This window comes from Panthera onca, chromosome E1 (genome assembly GCF_046562875.1).
Source record: "Panthera onca isolate mPanOnc1 chromosome E1, mPanOnc1 haplotype 2, whole genome shotgun sequence".
NCBI classification, from domain to species: Eukaryota; Metazoa; Chordata; class Mammalia; order Carnivora; family Felidae; genus Panthera; species Panthera onca.
In genome coordinates, this window is record NC_138352.1 from 16759001 (window position 1) to 16776599 (window position 17599).

The 17599-nt window shown below is 49.9% G+C and overlaps 1 protein-coding gene across 3 annotated transcripts in view; it reads right to left on the minus strand.

Annotated features, from left to right (window-relative positions):
- The window catches only part of ANKFY1 (ankyrin repeat and FYVE domain containing 1), a 76428-nt gene extending 59109 nt beyond the window's left edge, over positions 1-17319 (minus strand). For 2 of the 3 annotated variants that reach the window (XR_013552159.2, XM_078437951.2), the window contains exon 1: positions 15937-16302. Coding sequence is in view for 2 of the 3 variants with exons in the window: in XM_078437951.2 (XP_078294077.2) it covers positions 15937-16006 (70 nt within the window). In the remaining variant the exon portion in view is untranslated. Of the gene's footprint in view, positions 1-15936; positions 16303-16918 lie in introns of those variants that run through there. The other variant, XM_078437952.2, reaches the window with a different exon arrangement.
- Positions 17320-17599: the final 280 nt, after the last annotated feature.

The window sequence follows — 17599 nt, forward strand, 5'->3', positions numbered from 1 at the left end:
TGCAAGTTCAGTCCCTTTCAACTGGGTCCTTCTCCTCAGCACAGAAGCCCGTGCAAGACTCTATTAAAGACAAAGCCGTCCTTCCGCCTCCGCCCTCTGTCCCCAGGTGCCATTCGCCACTTCCTCACCCCAAGTCCCCAGGCATCCTGCCCTGTCCCCACCACTCCCTTGACAGTCGTCTCACCGATGACCTAACTGCCAAATCCAACAGACACTTGCCATGATTCTCATCCTGCACACCCCACCTCTCTGCGACCTCTGTTGTGACTGCAACACCCCACCTTCTCTCCAGTTGTGTTCTCGGCCTTTCCCATGCTTCTCTGCCTCCCTCCCACCGCTGATCACCGATGCTCCCCGGGGATCTACCGCGACCCTCTTCTCAACTGTACACCCTCCCGAGGCAGCTCCACCAGGTCAGGGTCTGCGGCTGACGCCACAATCTAAGTGCCAGTGATCCACAGACCCACCCCCATAGTTCTTTTCTTAGCTTCCTCCGTCCATCTGCCTAACAGACATTGCTCGCTAGTGGCCCAGAGGGGCCTCCAGTTAACTATGCCCAGAACAAAACGCGAAGCAAATTTGCTCTGCCTTTGTACTGTCCCTATACTAATCACAACACCACCGTGCAGCCTTTTATCTGAAGGAGAAATGCGGGAGTAATCCTAAACGTCTCCCCCTCAGTCACATGGCCCCAACCCTACCCCAACTCCAAAATCAGCTCCCCCTGGGGTGCCTGGGTGGCTCAGTCGGTTAAGCATCTGACTCTTGGTTTAGCTCAGGTCATGATCTCACAGTTTGTGAGTTCGAGCCCCACATCAGGCTCCAAGCTAACAGAGCAGAGCCTGCTTGGGTTTTTTTTTTTTTTTTTCTCTCTCTCTGCCCCTCTCTCGAAATAAATAAATAGACTTAAAAAAAATCATCTTTCCCTGGGAAAGACCCTGGAACCCTACAGGTCATCTCTATCCCCACCCCCACTATGACTAAATTCAGGCTCTCGCTCGTCATATCTGATCTCCAATGTGAACAGAGTCACCACCGCATCCCAGAGCCTATCACAGGGCCTGATACACAAAGGCTCACTAAATGTTTGATCAATTCAGTTTTATAAAAGAGGATTCCTTTCCTCTCTTCAACTTCATCCCTTCCCCACCTGCTGCCTAAAAGCTAATTCTTTATAACATGGAAACCATCAAAAACTGGTTCAAAAACACAAGTGTCGTTAAATAAGCTAAGTGTGGTACTTGACTCTGAAGTTATTATGCAACTAACGTTTCCAAAGAAATATGTAACTCAAAATGTGCATACTCAAAGATGAATATATTAACAGAAAAAAGGCACTGAAACTAAGCGTATTTTATCATTCCAATTTTTATTGTAAATATTCACACGTATGAGGAGTAAAAAACAATACGAAACACGAGCAGATCTCACTGAGACGCGGGATTACCGCCTCCTCCGCACGCTTCAGGTATTCTAGAACAAACGTGTTCTGCTTTCATAATTAGAACAAGTATTTTCAGAGAAATCTGTACAAATGTTAACAGACTATCTTCTTCACGTACAAAGTAGGAAACATTTTCTTCTCTCCCAGAAGTTCCACATTTACACACATGCCTGGAGTCGCAAAGCTGGGTGTGAGTCTCAGATGTGATCACTATTCCTGGAGAAACAAAGCAGCAGACACCTGCAAGATGGAAATACGCCTCCGGCTGCCGAACTGCTCAGGGCGCTCGTGAGCTGCGTGTCGGATGAGGGTCCCTGTAAATAACACTTCGTCCCAAAACACTACAATCATTTGGCCTACGCGTATTTAAACAAAATACTGCTTTAAAAGCCAACGGCTAAAGGAAAGCGGCACTTACAACGATCCTATTACAACACGGCAATGATCTCAGCAAGCAGCATTTACAAGTACACAAACCCGCGTAGGCAGGACTCTGTTTTATGCTTTTATTCTGGTGTGACAAAGGTACAGTCACTGATTTTGAAGAGTCCTTCACGGTGACTTAGACTAAACAAACCAAGAATTGCAATTATTTACCTCAAAGGGGGAAGTATGTAGCGCAAAGCAGTAAGATATTAAATTTCATGTAAGGTACGCAATTTATACTCTTTTCTGCAGAGAAGGAAATAGAAAAGCTGGCATGAATTTCCAGGTGTGTTAAGACAAAGCGTAAAAGGACGCACCATTAAGTAAGAGTCACAGAAAATTCTGTTCACTGTCACCACTGGTAGAACACGAACCTATGGCGTCAGAGGCCACGGTATGGTCACCGCTGAAGGAACAGTAGGAGGGCAGTCACTGCAGGGAACATGGGGGCCTCTGGGGTGCTGGTAACATCCTCGACAAGTTAGTAGTTAAATGCACATTTGATTTTGAGAATTCACTGAGTTCTACACTTAGGATTTGCTCTTTCCCGCATATACCCTACGCTTCAATTAAAAAGTTAAAGCCGAACTGATACACGCCCATAGTGGGTTCTGGAGTCAAACTGATAGGGGTCCAAATCATTTCAGCAACGCGCCACGGGGCGGTGGGCAAGTTCATCACTCAGAGCTTCGGTCTATCCATACGCTGGGGGAGGGACTCAATCGCAAGGCAGGTGGCTGGCACAAGCACCAGAGTCGCCAGCATGTCCCCACCTGCCTGCACAGTCACATAATCACTGGACAAACAGTTTAAAATATTTTAACAGTTTACACACTGTATTTTGAGTCATGAAAAGCAGAAAGGAATGCAAATGTTTTACTGGGAACTAAAACTGATCAATGAAAGTCATGGCAAATGCACAGGACATCATGAGAAGTGTGAAGTGACAAAAGGAAAACCAGACGACTGAACACAAATACCAACGAGCTACTTTAAATACTGTGTCCCCTCAGACAGCAAGTCTGCACTGACGATTCCCACACCAAAAAGCAAAGCCTAACATTCTTTAAAAAGCATCACTATTGGGCACCTGGGTGGCTCAGCTGGTTGAGCGTCTGACTCTTGGTTTTGGCTGAGGTCATGGTCTCATGGTTTGTGAGTTCAAGTCCCATATCGGGCTCTGTGCTGCTGACAGCTCGGAGCGTGCTTGGGATTGATTGATTGATTGATTGATTGATTGATTCTCTCTCTCACTCTCACTCTCTCTGCCCCTGCTGTGCTGTGTGCTCAAAATAAAGAAATAAACTTAAAAAAAAAAAAAAAGCTCACTATTATTCACTTGGAAGAGGTGCAAGTTAGGCTGTGCTCTAAACAAAATTCTCAAAAAGGCAACTCCTGACTCATAACAGTAGCACAAAGTCAGTGGGGTCGACAGGGACCAACCTAGAAACAGCAGCAGAAGTGCCACCCCTTAGAGATAAACATGTGAGAGCACAAAGTAGTCTGGGGAGCAGGACTGTGGGGCAGAACTTATTATTTTTTTTTTTAATGTTGACTTATTTTTGAGAGAGAGAGCGAGAGAAGGAGAGAGCACGCATAAGAGAGGGGAGGGGCAGAGACAGAGAATCCCACGCAGGGTCTGTGCTGTCAGAGCAGAGCCTGACTCGGGGCTCGAATCCATGAACCATGAGATCATGACTTGAACCGAAATCAAGAGCCGGACACTTGACCGACTGAGCCACCTATGTGCCCCAGAACTTGTTTTTTGTTATAAATCACGTAATATGTGAGTTTTAAATCTATGCGCACTTATGAAACAAAATATATTGTTTTATGCACATTTTAAGGATTAGGTACCCCTAATACCCAAGGATAAGGGTTTTTGTGGATCACAAAACTTTCTGGTGGGAAGGAGCCTCAAGACCACATCTCTGAGGGGTGCCTGGGTGGCTCAGTCGGTTAAGCGTCCAACTTCAGCTCAGGTCATGATCTCACGGTCTGTGAGTTCAAGCCCCGCGTCAGGCTCTGTGCTGACAGCTCAGAGCCTGGAACCTGTTTCAGATTCTGTGTCTCCCTCTCTCTCTGCCTCTCCCCCTCAGATCAGCACTCTGAGCAATGACGAAGAGAGCACAGTGCAAGGTTGAGGGCACAGGCTCTGGGGCAGGACTAACTGGTCCCACACTTTCTACTTGGGACGCCTTAGCCACACGCCTCATTCTTACCTGTACGTATGTCGTGACCACTGTAACGACCCCAGATGAGTCCGCCCTGCGATGTGTGGTCAGCAAACATTTTGCCGCTGTTACGATCCTTAGAAAGGCACCACAGCACAGTCCTCATGAGCACGGACGACTGAGCTGCAGCCCCAGCCTGCCCACCTGCTGGCCGTGTGACCTTGCACAGTTACTACTCTCTGCACTTTGGTTTTCTTGGTAGAAATCAGAATAATAATAGTATCTCAGAGTTTTGCCAAAGAGAAATCAAGTCACGCTGAATCTTTTAGAACAGTGTCTGGTTGAAAGGTTTACTATCTACTTCTGATTCATCACGTGGCTGCTTTCAGGAGAAGTTCCTTCCTTCTCTTCCTCCAACTTTCCTTTCAAAAAATAAGCCTAGAAATGTACGTAACACATAATGGTTTCACCAACGGAGCTACGCTAAGTACCGGTGAAGGCTGTCAGCAGCTTGCATTATAATTTTATGTTTCTGTCCAGAAAATAAGCACCATCTGCTCTGTACAGTCTGAGGTCAGGCATCTCGATGAGCTTTCTGACAGTTCATCAGTCTTGACTTAATCAAAAATGCTTGTGACAAAAAAATCTGCATTGACGATGAAGAGCCTAAAATAATTATATGTATGCGTGTGTGTGTGTGCGTGTGTATTTAATCAGCAAAGTCATGGGACAGTGAGAAAAGAAAACAGCATTGGTCCGTGTAAGACTCTTCTTCTGAGTCAGAACTTGGCAAACTCTCAGTGAAGGACCAGACACTGTGTTAGGCTCTGTGGCCGTATGATCTCTGGGGCAATTACTCGACTCCATTGTTGTAATACAAAAGCACAAATGAACAAGCATGGCTGTTCTCCCTGAATTTGTTTATGGACACGGAAAATGGAATGTCCTCTAATTTTCACATGCCATGAGATAGTCTTTTGAGTTTTTTCTTCAGCCATTAAAAAAATTCATTCATTTTCATCCATTCATTCATTCTTAGTTCAAGGACTGTCCAAAAAGCTATCATCTCAGGTCAGATTTGGCAAAGAGGCCATAGTTTACCAACCCCTGTTCTGGACGACTTCGAAAGAATTAGTACATCAAAATGGTGCCCAGAACCAAATGAAGAGACGAAAGCATTAATCTGTCCCAAAGCCTAGAAGTCTACGTCCTCTGACCTCCCCTGACCAAGCCCTGAACCATGATGACAGCACCTTTCTCAACACACCCCGCTCTGCAGGCTCACCTCCCACCCTCAAAAACACGCTCTCCTAGCCCATCCCAAACACACTTTGCCACACTCTGGACTGAATGCGCCAATTTCTGAAGAGTCTGCCTGACTCACTGCCTCCTCCTGTACCTCCCCAATCTTCTGAAATGCGGCTTCTACCCACACACCCCTGCACGGAAGCAGTCCCAGTCAGAATGACAGAGTCACCCATCTCAACGACCTCTTCCTTATTATCATCCTTCAAGGTTCTCCACCTGTCTGCAGCGTCCGACTCTCAATCAGCCCATCTTCTTGGAACCCTTCTGTTCCGGCTCCCTACCCGGCACTCCACGTCTCCCTACCTTTCTTACCTTCTAGTCCGACTACCTACTCGCTCTGTAGGAAGCAGTCCTACAAGGTTCAGACCTAGAACTAAACTTTCCTTCCTAAAGGTCTCATGCACACTCACACTTTACTGTCACCTCCCTGTAAATGGCCCCAAATATCTCCACAGCTCCACTGGAAGACAACCTACCGGTACTAGAAAGTCAGCAAGCCCAAAATCAAACTTAACATCTTCCTCAAATCAAACTCCTCTTCCTACTTCCATTTCAACTGTTATCCAGATTTGAAATCCCTGAGCTATCTATATATAAACTCTGATAATCCACTTATAATAGCATAATAAATGCATATAAACTACTTAGAGATAAATTTAACAAAAACAGATGCAAGACCTGCGCACTGAAAACTACAAAACGTTGCTGACAGAAATTAAGTAACCCTGAATGAACGGAGATTTATACTATGCTCACGGAGCAGAAGGTTCAGTGTTGTTAAGACATCAGCTCTCCCCAAACCGATCTACCCTCCGACACCATCCCAATAAAAATTTCGGCAGAGATTTTGGTAGACCATAATAAGACGATTCTAAAACTTGCATGGAAACACAAAGTGCCCAGAGTAGCCAAAACAACTTGCAGGGGTGGACGGCATAAGACAGGTGCAGCACTTCCGTGACTTGAATTCACGACTTGCCACGTGCCTGCAGTGGCTGGGACATCGTACCGGCATCAGGACATTCAGGGCAGCAGGCGGCCTGGACAGGTGGTTTGACAACCATGCCACGGACTTCAAAAGGGAATGAGGAGAGGCCACGGGACAGCCACAACCGAGCATCCATTCGGAACAACTGAACACCTCTTGCACACCACACTATGCAGAAGTTAACTCACCTAAATGCGAGGGTTGAAAGTATAAAACCTCTACACTAAAAAACAGAAAAATAACATTAGTGAGCTCAAATGAGGCACGGATTTCTTAAAATGGTAAAAAGAATTAACGATGGAAGAAAAAATAAACTAGACTTTATAAAATCTTTACCGCTGTTCTTTGAACATACAGAAAATGAATAGAAAGCCGCAGACCGGCAGAAGATACCTGGGTAGTGTAATCCAACAAAGGACTTGTACTCAGACTGTGTGAAGAACTCTCACAACCCACTAAAATAGAACAACTCAATAAAAAAGGACTACAGATTTGAACACTTCACCGAAGAAGACAAACACGGGGCAAACACACACATAAAACGACGCACATCATGAGTCAGGAAAGAAACGCACGTTAAACTCACACTGACGTGCTGCTGTGCACCCACCAGGCGGCTACAATATAAGTGTCGGCAGAGACGGGAGAGGTGAGAACGCACAACGGCACAGCCGCTTTGCAAGAGTCCCACGGGTTCTCAGAAAGTTAATCATACACTTGTCTTGTGACCCAGCGGCTCCACTCCCAGGTTAAGTTCCCAAGAGAAATGAGAACACGTCCCCACAAACAGGGAAGAACTCAAGTGTCTAGCTGGCGAATGGACACAAACACACTACGGAAATGTAACGGAATACCACGCTTCCACAAGGAGACGCAGACCACGGACTCGTACCACCTCGAAAGCAGCGTGCCGAGTTCAAGAAGCCAGACCAAAGACGACAGGCCACAGAATTCCAGAGGGAGGTGGAGACAAGGCGAGCCACAGGGACAGAAAGCAGGCCAGTGGCTGCCGGAGGCCCAGGAATGGAGTGGATTAAAGCAGCCCAAGGAACTTTGTCAAGTTGCAGGAATGTTCTGCATCATGACTGCAGGGTGGTTCCACTACCAGAAATATCTGTTCACTGACAAGTTAAAACTGGTGACTTTTACCATTTGTCGATCATGCCTTCATAAAACTAACCACACTCTCCCTCCGGGATGCACCCTGACACGCTTCTTTCTGCACACCATCACACCAACGTTTCCCTGAGGCCTGCATCATTCACACACACGTAACCACCACCCTTGTCACACCTCCCTCATCACCGCTCCACACACAGCCACCGATCTTCCAGCCCCACAATTTCAGCCGGTTCTCCACCGGCGACAAAGGTACAAGCTTCCCTCTGGGGCATTCCGGCTCCTCTAAGAAGCTTCTGGAGGGCAGGACGTGTCTTGCTCATCTTTGCATTCTACTTTGTACAGCTCTGCTATTCACACTAATCCAGCAGTACTCTGAACGGTGTGGCACGGTCTCTGAGCTTTCAGAAACGCACACGAATGGAGAAATTTTAGAAATCTTACGACTTAGTAGAGCAAACTACACAGCACTGCCTACTGCACTAGGCTGAGAAATGCCCCGTTTAATGTCCACGTCCCAATCCCTGGAGCCCGGGATGTGACCTTTACCTGGCAAAAAAAAGGGGTGGGGGGTGGGGGGCAGGGAGCGTGCTCTGCAGATGTGATTGAATGAGGAGTCTGAGACGGGTGTGATTACCCTGGATTATGCGGGCAGGACCTAAATGCAAGTACACATGAACTTGTAAGAAGGAGCAGAGGGAGGGGGGCCCGGGGGGCTCAGTCAGTTAAGTGTCCAACTCTTGATTCCAGCTCAGGTCATGATCTCAGTTTATGGGATCGAGCCCTGTGTTGGGCTCTGCACTGACTGCACGGAGCCTGCTTGGAATTCTCTCTCTCCCTCTCTCTCTGCCCTTCCCTTGCTCACATGCGCCTCTGCCACTCAAACTAAATTTAAAAATTAAAAAAAAAAGGGGGGGGGCTGGGGCCAAGAAAGCTTTGACACACAGAGGAAAGGCCACATGAAGACAGGACAGAGAGAGACTTCGGGATGCTAGCCCTGGAGACTGACAAGCTGAGGGATGCTGGCAGCCACTGGGAGCAGGAAGAAGGAAAAGATTCTCTTCTAGAGGGAGACTACGAGCTGAGGGGCTCTTTCCTTTCAGCCCAGGGATACTGATTTTAGACTTCTGGCCTCCAGGACCACGAGAGAATACATTTCTGTTGTTTCAAGCCACCCACCCAGTTGGGGGAAATTTTTTACAGCAGCGGTAGGAAACTAACACACTCACCTTCACAAACAAAAGACTCTGTGTAGCAAAAGATTTTAAAGCCCTCACAGCTTCCTGCCACATTCATGTCAACGGCAAAGTTTTACATAGTGAATAAAATCTAGTTGCTCGCAACATTTTGCAATAAAAAGGAGGAATTGATATTTTTTTTCAACTTTTTTTTTTTTTTTTTTTTTTTTTTTTTGGGGGACAGAGAGAGACAGAGCATGAACGGGGAAGGGGCAGAGAGAGAGGGAGACACAGAATCGGAAACAGGCTCCAGGCTCCGAGCCATCAGCCCAGAGCCTGACGCGGGGCTCGAACTCACGGACCGCGAGATCGTGACCTGGCTGAAGTCGGACGCTTAACCGACTGAGCCACCCAGGCGCCCCAATATTTTTTGACATTTCCTATACCACTTAATTCTTCATCATCTCATAGTCTGACCAACATATATCAAATAGCACAGTCCTTAACAAACAGAATTCAGTTAGGTTAAGTGGATTGCCTAAAATTCTACAATTAGCAGGAGGCCAACCCAAGATTTAAGATCTTAAGCCAAAGCCAATGTTCACGCCACTGTTCCATGCTGCCTAATTTCAGCTCCAATATCAGGATAGCAAACACATTATTAATTCATTAAGCAGGAACTAAATGTGTTCAGCCCATTCCCCATCTTAAATGCAATTTCTATGCCCCTCTGCTTACTCCAATTCTAAACCAAACTGCGGGGGCGCCTGGGTGGTTCAGTCGGTTGAGCGTCCGACTCTGGCTCAGGTCATGATCTCACGGTCCATGGGTTCGAGCCCCGCATCGGGCTCTGTGTTGACAGCTCAGAGCCTGGAGCCTGCTTCGGATTCTGTCTCTCCCTCTCTCTCTGCCCCTCCCCTGCTCATGCTCTATCTCTGTCTCTCAAAAATGAATAAACATTAAAAAAATAATAAATAAATAAATATTCTTAAAAAATAAATAAATAAAATAAACCAAACTGTGCTTATCAAGTCTTTTTAGATGAACAAAATACTGATATTTCCGATCATCATACTTCTATGGTTCTTACACTCCAGCTTCAATTTTACCAATGAATTAGTGTTCTTGTATAATTCTTTAATGACTAAGTGACTTTATCTCTACTCTTTATGTCCATTAGCTAAAAGAAAAAATAATTATAAAACTGTGGTAACATCCTGTTTTGAGGACTTCAAGAATAATTTTTGCTTCAGGCGTATCTTCAGGTTTTCTACATCAAAATATCAACTCAGAAAATGCTATCATCTTTCTTGGCATTAAAACAGATAAGTTCCTCACTGGTGGTAAATTACCACCACTATGACTTTTCTGTACCTGTCCCAATGCACATGGGAATTTTCTCTAACAGGGGTTAGTAGCCATTCATTAATCCAGAGTAGTAAATTAGTGGCACCTGGGTGGCTCAGTGGGTTGGGCGTCTGACTTTGGCTCAGGTCATGATCTCATGGTTTGCGAGTTCAAGCCCCACATTGGGCTCACTGCTGTCAGCACAGAGCCCGTTTCAGATCCTTTGTCCTCCTCTCTCTGCCCAACCCCCCTCCCCCTGCCTCTTGCACTCTCTCAAAAATAAAAAACATTAAAAAAGTGATAAACGGGGCGCCTGGGTGGCTCAGTCGGTTGGGCATCCGACTTTGGCTCAGGTCATGATCTCGCGGTCCGTGGGTTCGAGCCCCACGTCGGGCTCTGTGCTGACAGCTCAGAGCCTGGAGCCTGTTTCAGATTCTGTGTCTCCCTCTTTCTCTGACCCTCCCTTGTTCATGCTCTCTCTCTCTCTGTCTCAAAAATAAATAAATGTTAAAAAAAAATTTTAAGTGCTAAATGTAGGACAACTGTTTAGTACAGAATATGAAATAAGTGAGTATATTTACTGTTGGGAACTCAGATTCACAATATACCCTATAGGAAAGGAAAAGGCAAAGAGGTCATTACCACCTGAGCACACAAAGGGAGAGTCAGGGCCAGGGTACCCCTTCCAGTCTGCACCTTCCTACTTCTCTCTCTTCCACCGTCTGGATATCATCAAAAATATGATGGTGCTAAGAGATATCTAATATTTTGACTTTTTGCCCTTTAAAAAAACCTAGCAATTGTAATGGTCATAACTTGAATGTTTTGACAAAGTCCAAAAGCCATTATTTAACCAAAGTTTGCTTTAAAGACTCCTTCGGGGACTCCCGGGGGGCTCAGTCGGTGGACAGTCCGACTTTGGCTCAGGTGGTGATCTCACAGTTCGTGAGTTTGAGCCCCACATAGGGCTCTCTGCTGTCAGTGCACAGCCCACTCCGGATCCTCTGTCCCCTTCTCTCTCGGCCCCCTCCCCACTCGCACACACTCTCTCTGTCTCAAAAATGAATAAACATTTAAAAACTAAAATAAAAATTTTTTAAATAATGAATAAAATAAAACCTCCTTTTACTCCAGTTACAGATGAAAGTTACTAACCAGGACTCCTTAGGTAGGAAAGATTACCTTAACATACATGTATTTATATGTGCACGCACACACACACACAGACACACACACACACACACACGCACCACGTATCTCCACGTGGATAGGTGGGTCCACACACACATACATATCTAGTAAACTGTTACGGGCGCCTGGGGGGCTCAGTCAGCTAAGCATCCGACTCTTGACTTTAGCTCAGGTCATGGTCTCACAGTCGAGATCGAGCCTCGTGTTGGGCTCCATGCCTGCTAGGGATTCTCTCTGTGTCTCTGCCCCCACCCCAAATAAATAAATAAACAAATAAGCATTAAAAAAATAAAAACATAAAAACGGATTCAATGAAACCATGTTTTATTCAATACTGCCTCAGCCTGAGAGAGACGTTTTGTGGGGCATGTTGCTGTGCACTGAAGCTGAGGGATGCACAAACCTGGGTCTTTAAAAGCTCCCGGGGACTCTAGGGCACAGGGTTCTCCGTGTTGACAGCCACTAGTGCGCACGGATGGAGGCGCGGCGGCAGAGAGGAACTCGTCAGAGCCGCACAGGTTTGGTGACCGAATGCAGGTCACTGGCTTGACGATGTGGCTGGACGGTGGTGCTGTCAGTCGTCAACCAAGAGAAAATCAGTGACCGCAAAGCGCAACAGGCAGGCGCTGCTGAGAGGCTGTGCCGCCCCGTCCGCTCCACAGTCCCGTTAAGGCTGCGACTGTCACCCCAGCACAGTGGCTTGCGCCCAAGAGGAAGGAGATACACTTCCCTGAATGTAACCCAGCTCTGTGAAATCTTGTCACAAACGCCACAAATCAGTGGCATGACATACGTCTTTCGAAACCTCACTCTGTCCAGCCCTGATCACGGGGACACTCGGTAAATACTAGCTAACTAATTCTCACCCAAATGCCAGTCTGACTGCAAACGCTTCTAACTCCTTGCGAAGACATAGCCGCCGGACACGGCGAAGTGTGTCCAAACCTGAGGTCCAGACGCTGGTCCTCGAACCTGCTCTTCCTCCTCCGGTTAACAGCCCAGCCGTAATCCGAGTCATCTTTACTCCGTCTCTTGTCAACATGCAAACAGGTTTCAGAAGTCCTGTCTTTCGTGCCTTCTGTCAACGTCGCTCCTATCAGTTCTCGCCAGCTGCCGAAGGGCTCGCCGCAGGCTGCGCCAGCCCCCTCCTCCCAGGTCACCCTCTCCCCTGCAGACATGCCACGCGCCTCCAAGGGTTCTAGTGGTGCCACCACCTTGTCACTATCCATGGCCAACAGGGTACAACCCAAGCGCTTAACCCATCCCTTCATCACCTGCCCCTCAACACACTTCTCCGGCCATTCCTTCCATCACGAAGAGTGACCGCTCCCCACTCCCGTCTCCCCGAGAGCTCGGTTTTCCAAATCACAGCTAAGGCCTGCCCTGAGCTCCCCAAACATGCTTCCTGCCACTCCATACTTCCTTCAGTACAGTTTCTTGTGCCTGCTTCTCACCTCCCTCCTGGACTGCAGAACTCCTGGGGAGAAGCTCTAGGTCTGGCTTCTCTTTTCTAACGCCGCCACTCCCTCCCCCCACCCTCCCCTCCAAACTCATCCCATCCTCCACCCCGCCATGCTTGCCAGGTAAGAGTTCGATAAATGCCCCAGGCCCTTGGCCTACCGCCATTCAGCAAGAGACACTGACCCTAGGAACTCTCATTCTGTTGGGCATGGTGTCAATCATCATGACCATGTCTCGACCACAGCAGCTTGCCTTGCCAGCGACTGAACCTGTATCTCTCTCCCGGCACATCCACGGTCACTGCAGTGAACGGGTCTTCCTTCCTTCCGTTCTTTCTTTTTAAAGATTTTATTTTTAAGTAATCTCTACACCCAATGCAGGGCTCAAACTTAGAACCCCAAGACCAAGAGTCACACACTCTACCGACTGAGCTGGCCAGGAGCCCCGAACTTTCTTTGTGGGGGAAAAAAAAAACAGCTCAAGGAGAAAGGGAACAGGCACTGCTGGTGACAGAAGCAAGCAAAAGGGAAGGCAGAAAACAGGCAGGAATGGTACAGAAAGGGACAGAGGCTGAGAGGTCTCCAGAGGGTACATAATTGTCAAAGGCCTGGGACAGACACTTGCTGAATGAGTAAACTAAGAAGCAAAGGGATAAATTAGAAAACTGAAAAGAGAGCAGTTTCTTGTTTCCCTATTTCTACAGCCTATACTGATGAAGCATTTTCTGGAACAGTGCTAGCCAACAGCACTTTCTGGAATGATGCAAGTGTCCTGTTCATCTGTGCCGTCTGCTAGGGTGGGAGCCCCAAACCACACGGCTACGAAGCACCTGCAATTGGGCTGCTGTGACTATGGAACTGAATTTTTATCTTTTTTTAAATTTTTGTTTAATGTTTATTTATTTTTGAGAGACAGAGAGAGAGAGACAGAGCACGAGCAGGGGAGGGGCAGAGACAGGGAGAGTGACACAGAATCCGAAGCAGGCTCCAGGCTCCGAGCTGTCAGCACAGAGCCCCCCACACGGGGCTCGAACCCACGAGCCGTGAGATCATGACCTGAGCCGAGGTCGGACGCTTAACCGACTGAGCCACCCAGCCGCCCCTGAATTTTTATTTTTACTTAATTTAATCAAACTTAAGTAGTCATATGTGGCTGGTGACTACTGTATTGGCCAGTGATTGTCCAGAATATTCAATGTCTTCGCCTTAACTGCATTGTTGTCAAGAATATATTCCTGACCAAATTCCAGTAAGCTAATAAAAGTCCATGATCAATTTTCTGTTTAATAAACCATTACATTTTTTTCCAACTTTCACCTTCATTTTGCTGAGGAAGGAAGGGAGCCCGTTCAACAGGAGACCAAGAAACAGGCTGCAAGTCAGGGTCAAAATGTCAGGCACTGGCTGCAAGTGTCCTTCCTGTACCATTTATTCTGATCCTCCCTCAGTTACTTTTGAGACAGAAATGACCCCTCTTTTGAAGGTGAGGAAACAGAGACCGAGAGCAGTTAAGTAGCTTGCCCATGGACACAGCTTGGTGACACCAGGGTTCAAACCCTCGTCCGACTGCAGACTGAGCTGACTGAGCTCGAAGCATTACACTTCAACTGCTAAAACTTAAACAGGCTGGGCTGGGTGAGAAGTAGGTTAGGGAGCTCCGGGCAGACTAATGTTATTCAGAGCACGTTAAAAGCTGGACCAGCCAGCTTCCTTGCCAAGAGACGAAGGATGTATCCAGGCAACTCCCCTTGATGTCCGTCCGGTAAATGACGCTCAATAGATCGACGGTTCCTTCCGATGTGTGATTCCAAGTCGGGAGAGACAGCAGTGAACAAGACAGAAGTCCCCGCCCTCGTGAGGTTTATATTCTAGTAAAGCAATTTAAAAAATAACTAAGGAAGATCTCCAAAGAGGTGAGAACCGAACAGACACCCAAATAGATCAGTTAGCTGTGTGCAGAAACTGAGAGACCGTGCCAGGCTGTGGGGGCCACAAGGACGGAGATGGAGGCGCAGAAGCATGCTGGGAACGCACAAACAACAGCGAGGGTTGGCGTGGCTGGAGCACGGTGGCTGAGAAGACGCGGGGGACGAGGCTGCTCTACTAACCGGGGGCAGACCTTGCTGGAACAGGCACTGGAAGGCTCTGGAAGATATTTTAAGATCATGGAGAGCCAGCCACGGGAGTGGAGAGGGGGTGTGCAGGGCAGGTGTATGGAGAGGAGTGAAAGGGATGGGATCTGACTGATGTTTTAAAGGGAACGCTGGCAGCTGTAAAAGGAGGCTGTGAGTAAGCACAATCAAGGAGAAAAAGCAAAGCCGGAAGGACTTGTTTGAGTGACGAAGCAAGTTTAAATCAGCACTACAGCTACACGCGTGGAGCGGAAATGGAAACCAGTTTCAGGACAGATTTCAGCTAAATATTTCTGGTCAAACCAATACCCGCGGACAGATGGAAGGGAAAAAGGTCGGTTTCTCAAAGAGTCACACTGCAAGAAGAGTGTGTGCTCCGTCCCTCCAGGTTCGATTTACTATTCCGAGGCCCCATCTCCCGCGTGTTCACGCACTCGCAGCACCAACAAAACCCACTGTCAGGAAGTTCCCATAGGATGTGCTCACAGATAATCCACCTGTTACAGGCCAGAGATTCTTGCTATTTGTTTACATTTAAATGAGTATTTCAGAACAAGCGTGGACAGTTCTGACCAATTCTGATTAAGATACAAGCAGCATTAAACAACAACACGCAAGGAGAAGCCCTTTCTAGCTACACTTGCCCTCTTCCACAAAACGCACACCTTCAGGTCAAGGGGCTAACTGGACTAGAATGCTTCAGTCATTCTTCCTAGCGGAAGTTTTGCAACATTGTTTGCCAAAAGCTGCAACCAGAACAAACTGGAACACAAGAAAAACTGTAAGTCAGAACCCCATGCCTATGCTTCTTACCTACCCATGATCTGTTTGCCAATGTAACCCTGAAAGGACGTTTTGGGTCAGGTGCATCCTCCGCTAGCTAAACGACCCTCAAGGCGCCTGCAAGATGACCGATCGTCACACTCGGCCTGCAGGAGATCCCCGTGGCTGGAACCTGACTGCACAGCAGAGCAGGTGCTCAGCAAACCTGCTGAGTGCTAAGCCTGCAGCCTGGTAAGGTGCTCCCCAACACTCCCCACTTCTCTTCCAGCACAGAAGCACCCACTTAAGGCCTTCCTCCTGCCGTCTATCCTGCCCTTCCATTCCACTGGCTGCCTGCGCCCAACATCCTGTGATTCACCCAAACAAAAACCAGCTTCGTGGGATACCTGCACTTTCTTTCTGCTTTTTATGCCTCTTCTGCCTTCGATATTCGCCTCGAGTTACTACGTCGAACATGGTAAAGACCCAAGGCAAAAGCCGGGTGCCAGTCCCGGCCGTCTCCACAGCTTTGGCCCCAGTCTCTCTGTCCACGAAGTGTAAGTAACACACACGCGGCCCTCCTTCACAAGGTTGTGCGCAAGTCTAGTCCAAAATGAGAAAAGCCTGCAAACTGCCATGCGCCGCCCAATTTTAAGATCCAAGGAAAGATGGATTCAGACAAAGCTCAGCTCAGGACCAGCACACCGCGGTCACTCGTTAAGCGTGAAGCACAAAAGGAGCATTTTCCTCCGACAATGAGGCTAATGGGCGAAGCGACGGTGCCCATCTTGGCCTCTCGCCCCGCACCTGCACCTGCACGACCCGGTTTTGACAAGGAGGGCTCCGATTCTGCTGGGCTCGGGGAGGCAGCGCCAGAGAGGCCCCATCGCCGGCCCGCAGCGCCCTAAAGAGCGCACCAGGAGAAGGGAAGGACCCGAGGACAGGCGACAGGGCGGAGGTCCGCGCGGCGTGACCTTGGCCGGCCCCTCCGCCACCCGGGGGCAGCCTCCCGGCCGGCGCACCGAGCCCAGCCCGGCCGGATGCGGGACGTGCCAGGACAGCAGTTTCGGTTTCCCGAGAAGCCGACGTCCCCGCCGGCGCGGCGAGTCCCTAGGGCCGCCCGCCGCGCCCCGCCCGGCCCCCACCCGGCAGCCGCCGCGGCCCGCGGGGTGGGGGGCGCCCGAGGGGCGTCGCCTCGGCAGCCGCGCTCAGGACGCCCACCCGCCAGCCCTTCCGCGGCCCTCACACAGGCGGGGCAGGACGGCCCGCGAGCCCCGCCGCGGCCCTGCGAGCACGGCCGGCCGGCCGGCCCGCGCAAGGCCCGGTCGCCCCGGCCTGCAGCGCCGCCACCGCTGCGCGCCTTCCCGCGCCGCCCCCCACACACCCTACCTTCCGCCATGTCGGGCCGGCCCTGCTGCAGCCTCGCGAGAAGTGCGCCGCGCAAGCGGGGCAGCGCGAACCCGAGGCCGCGGGTCTCGCGAGAGTCTCGGGAAGCGGGAGGGCGGAGGGAGCGCGGGCGGGCGGCGGCCGGCGGGCGGAGGCCTCTCCGCTCCTCACACCTTCGAGGCGCGGGTGCGCGCCGGCGGCCGACCGTGGCCGCGGCCCAGGAAGGGCCCTGGACGGGATGCACACGGCGAGCGGACCCTGCTCCTTGGAGAAACCTGGCGGGGAGGCGTCGAGAGCGTGACTCTGTGGTCTCGCGGCGCGTGGGCGACGGGCAGGGGCCGAGGCTGCGGGAGAGGAGGCGGGAACCGGGCCAGGGACTCGATGCGGACCCCACCGCGGACGGAGTTCAGAAGACCCTCTGCGCAGTGCACCGCGGGCCCCACCCCGCACCCCACCGCGGGCCCCACCCCGCACCCCACCGCGGACCCCACCCCGCACCCCACCGCGGACCCCAGCCCGCACCCCACCGCGGACCCCACCCCGCACCCCACCGCGGACCCCACCCCGCACCCCACCGCGGACCCCACACCGGACACCACCCCGCACCCCACCGCGGACCCCACCCCGCACCCCACCGCGGACCCCATACCGGACACCACCCCGCACCCCACCGCGGACCCCACC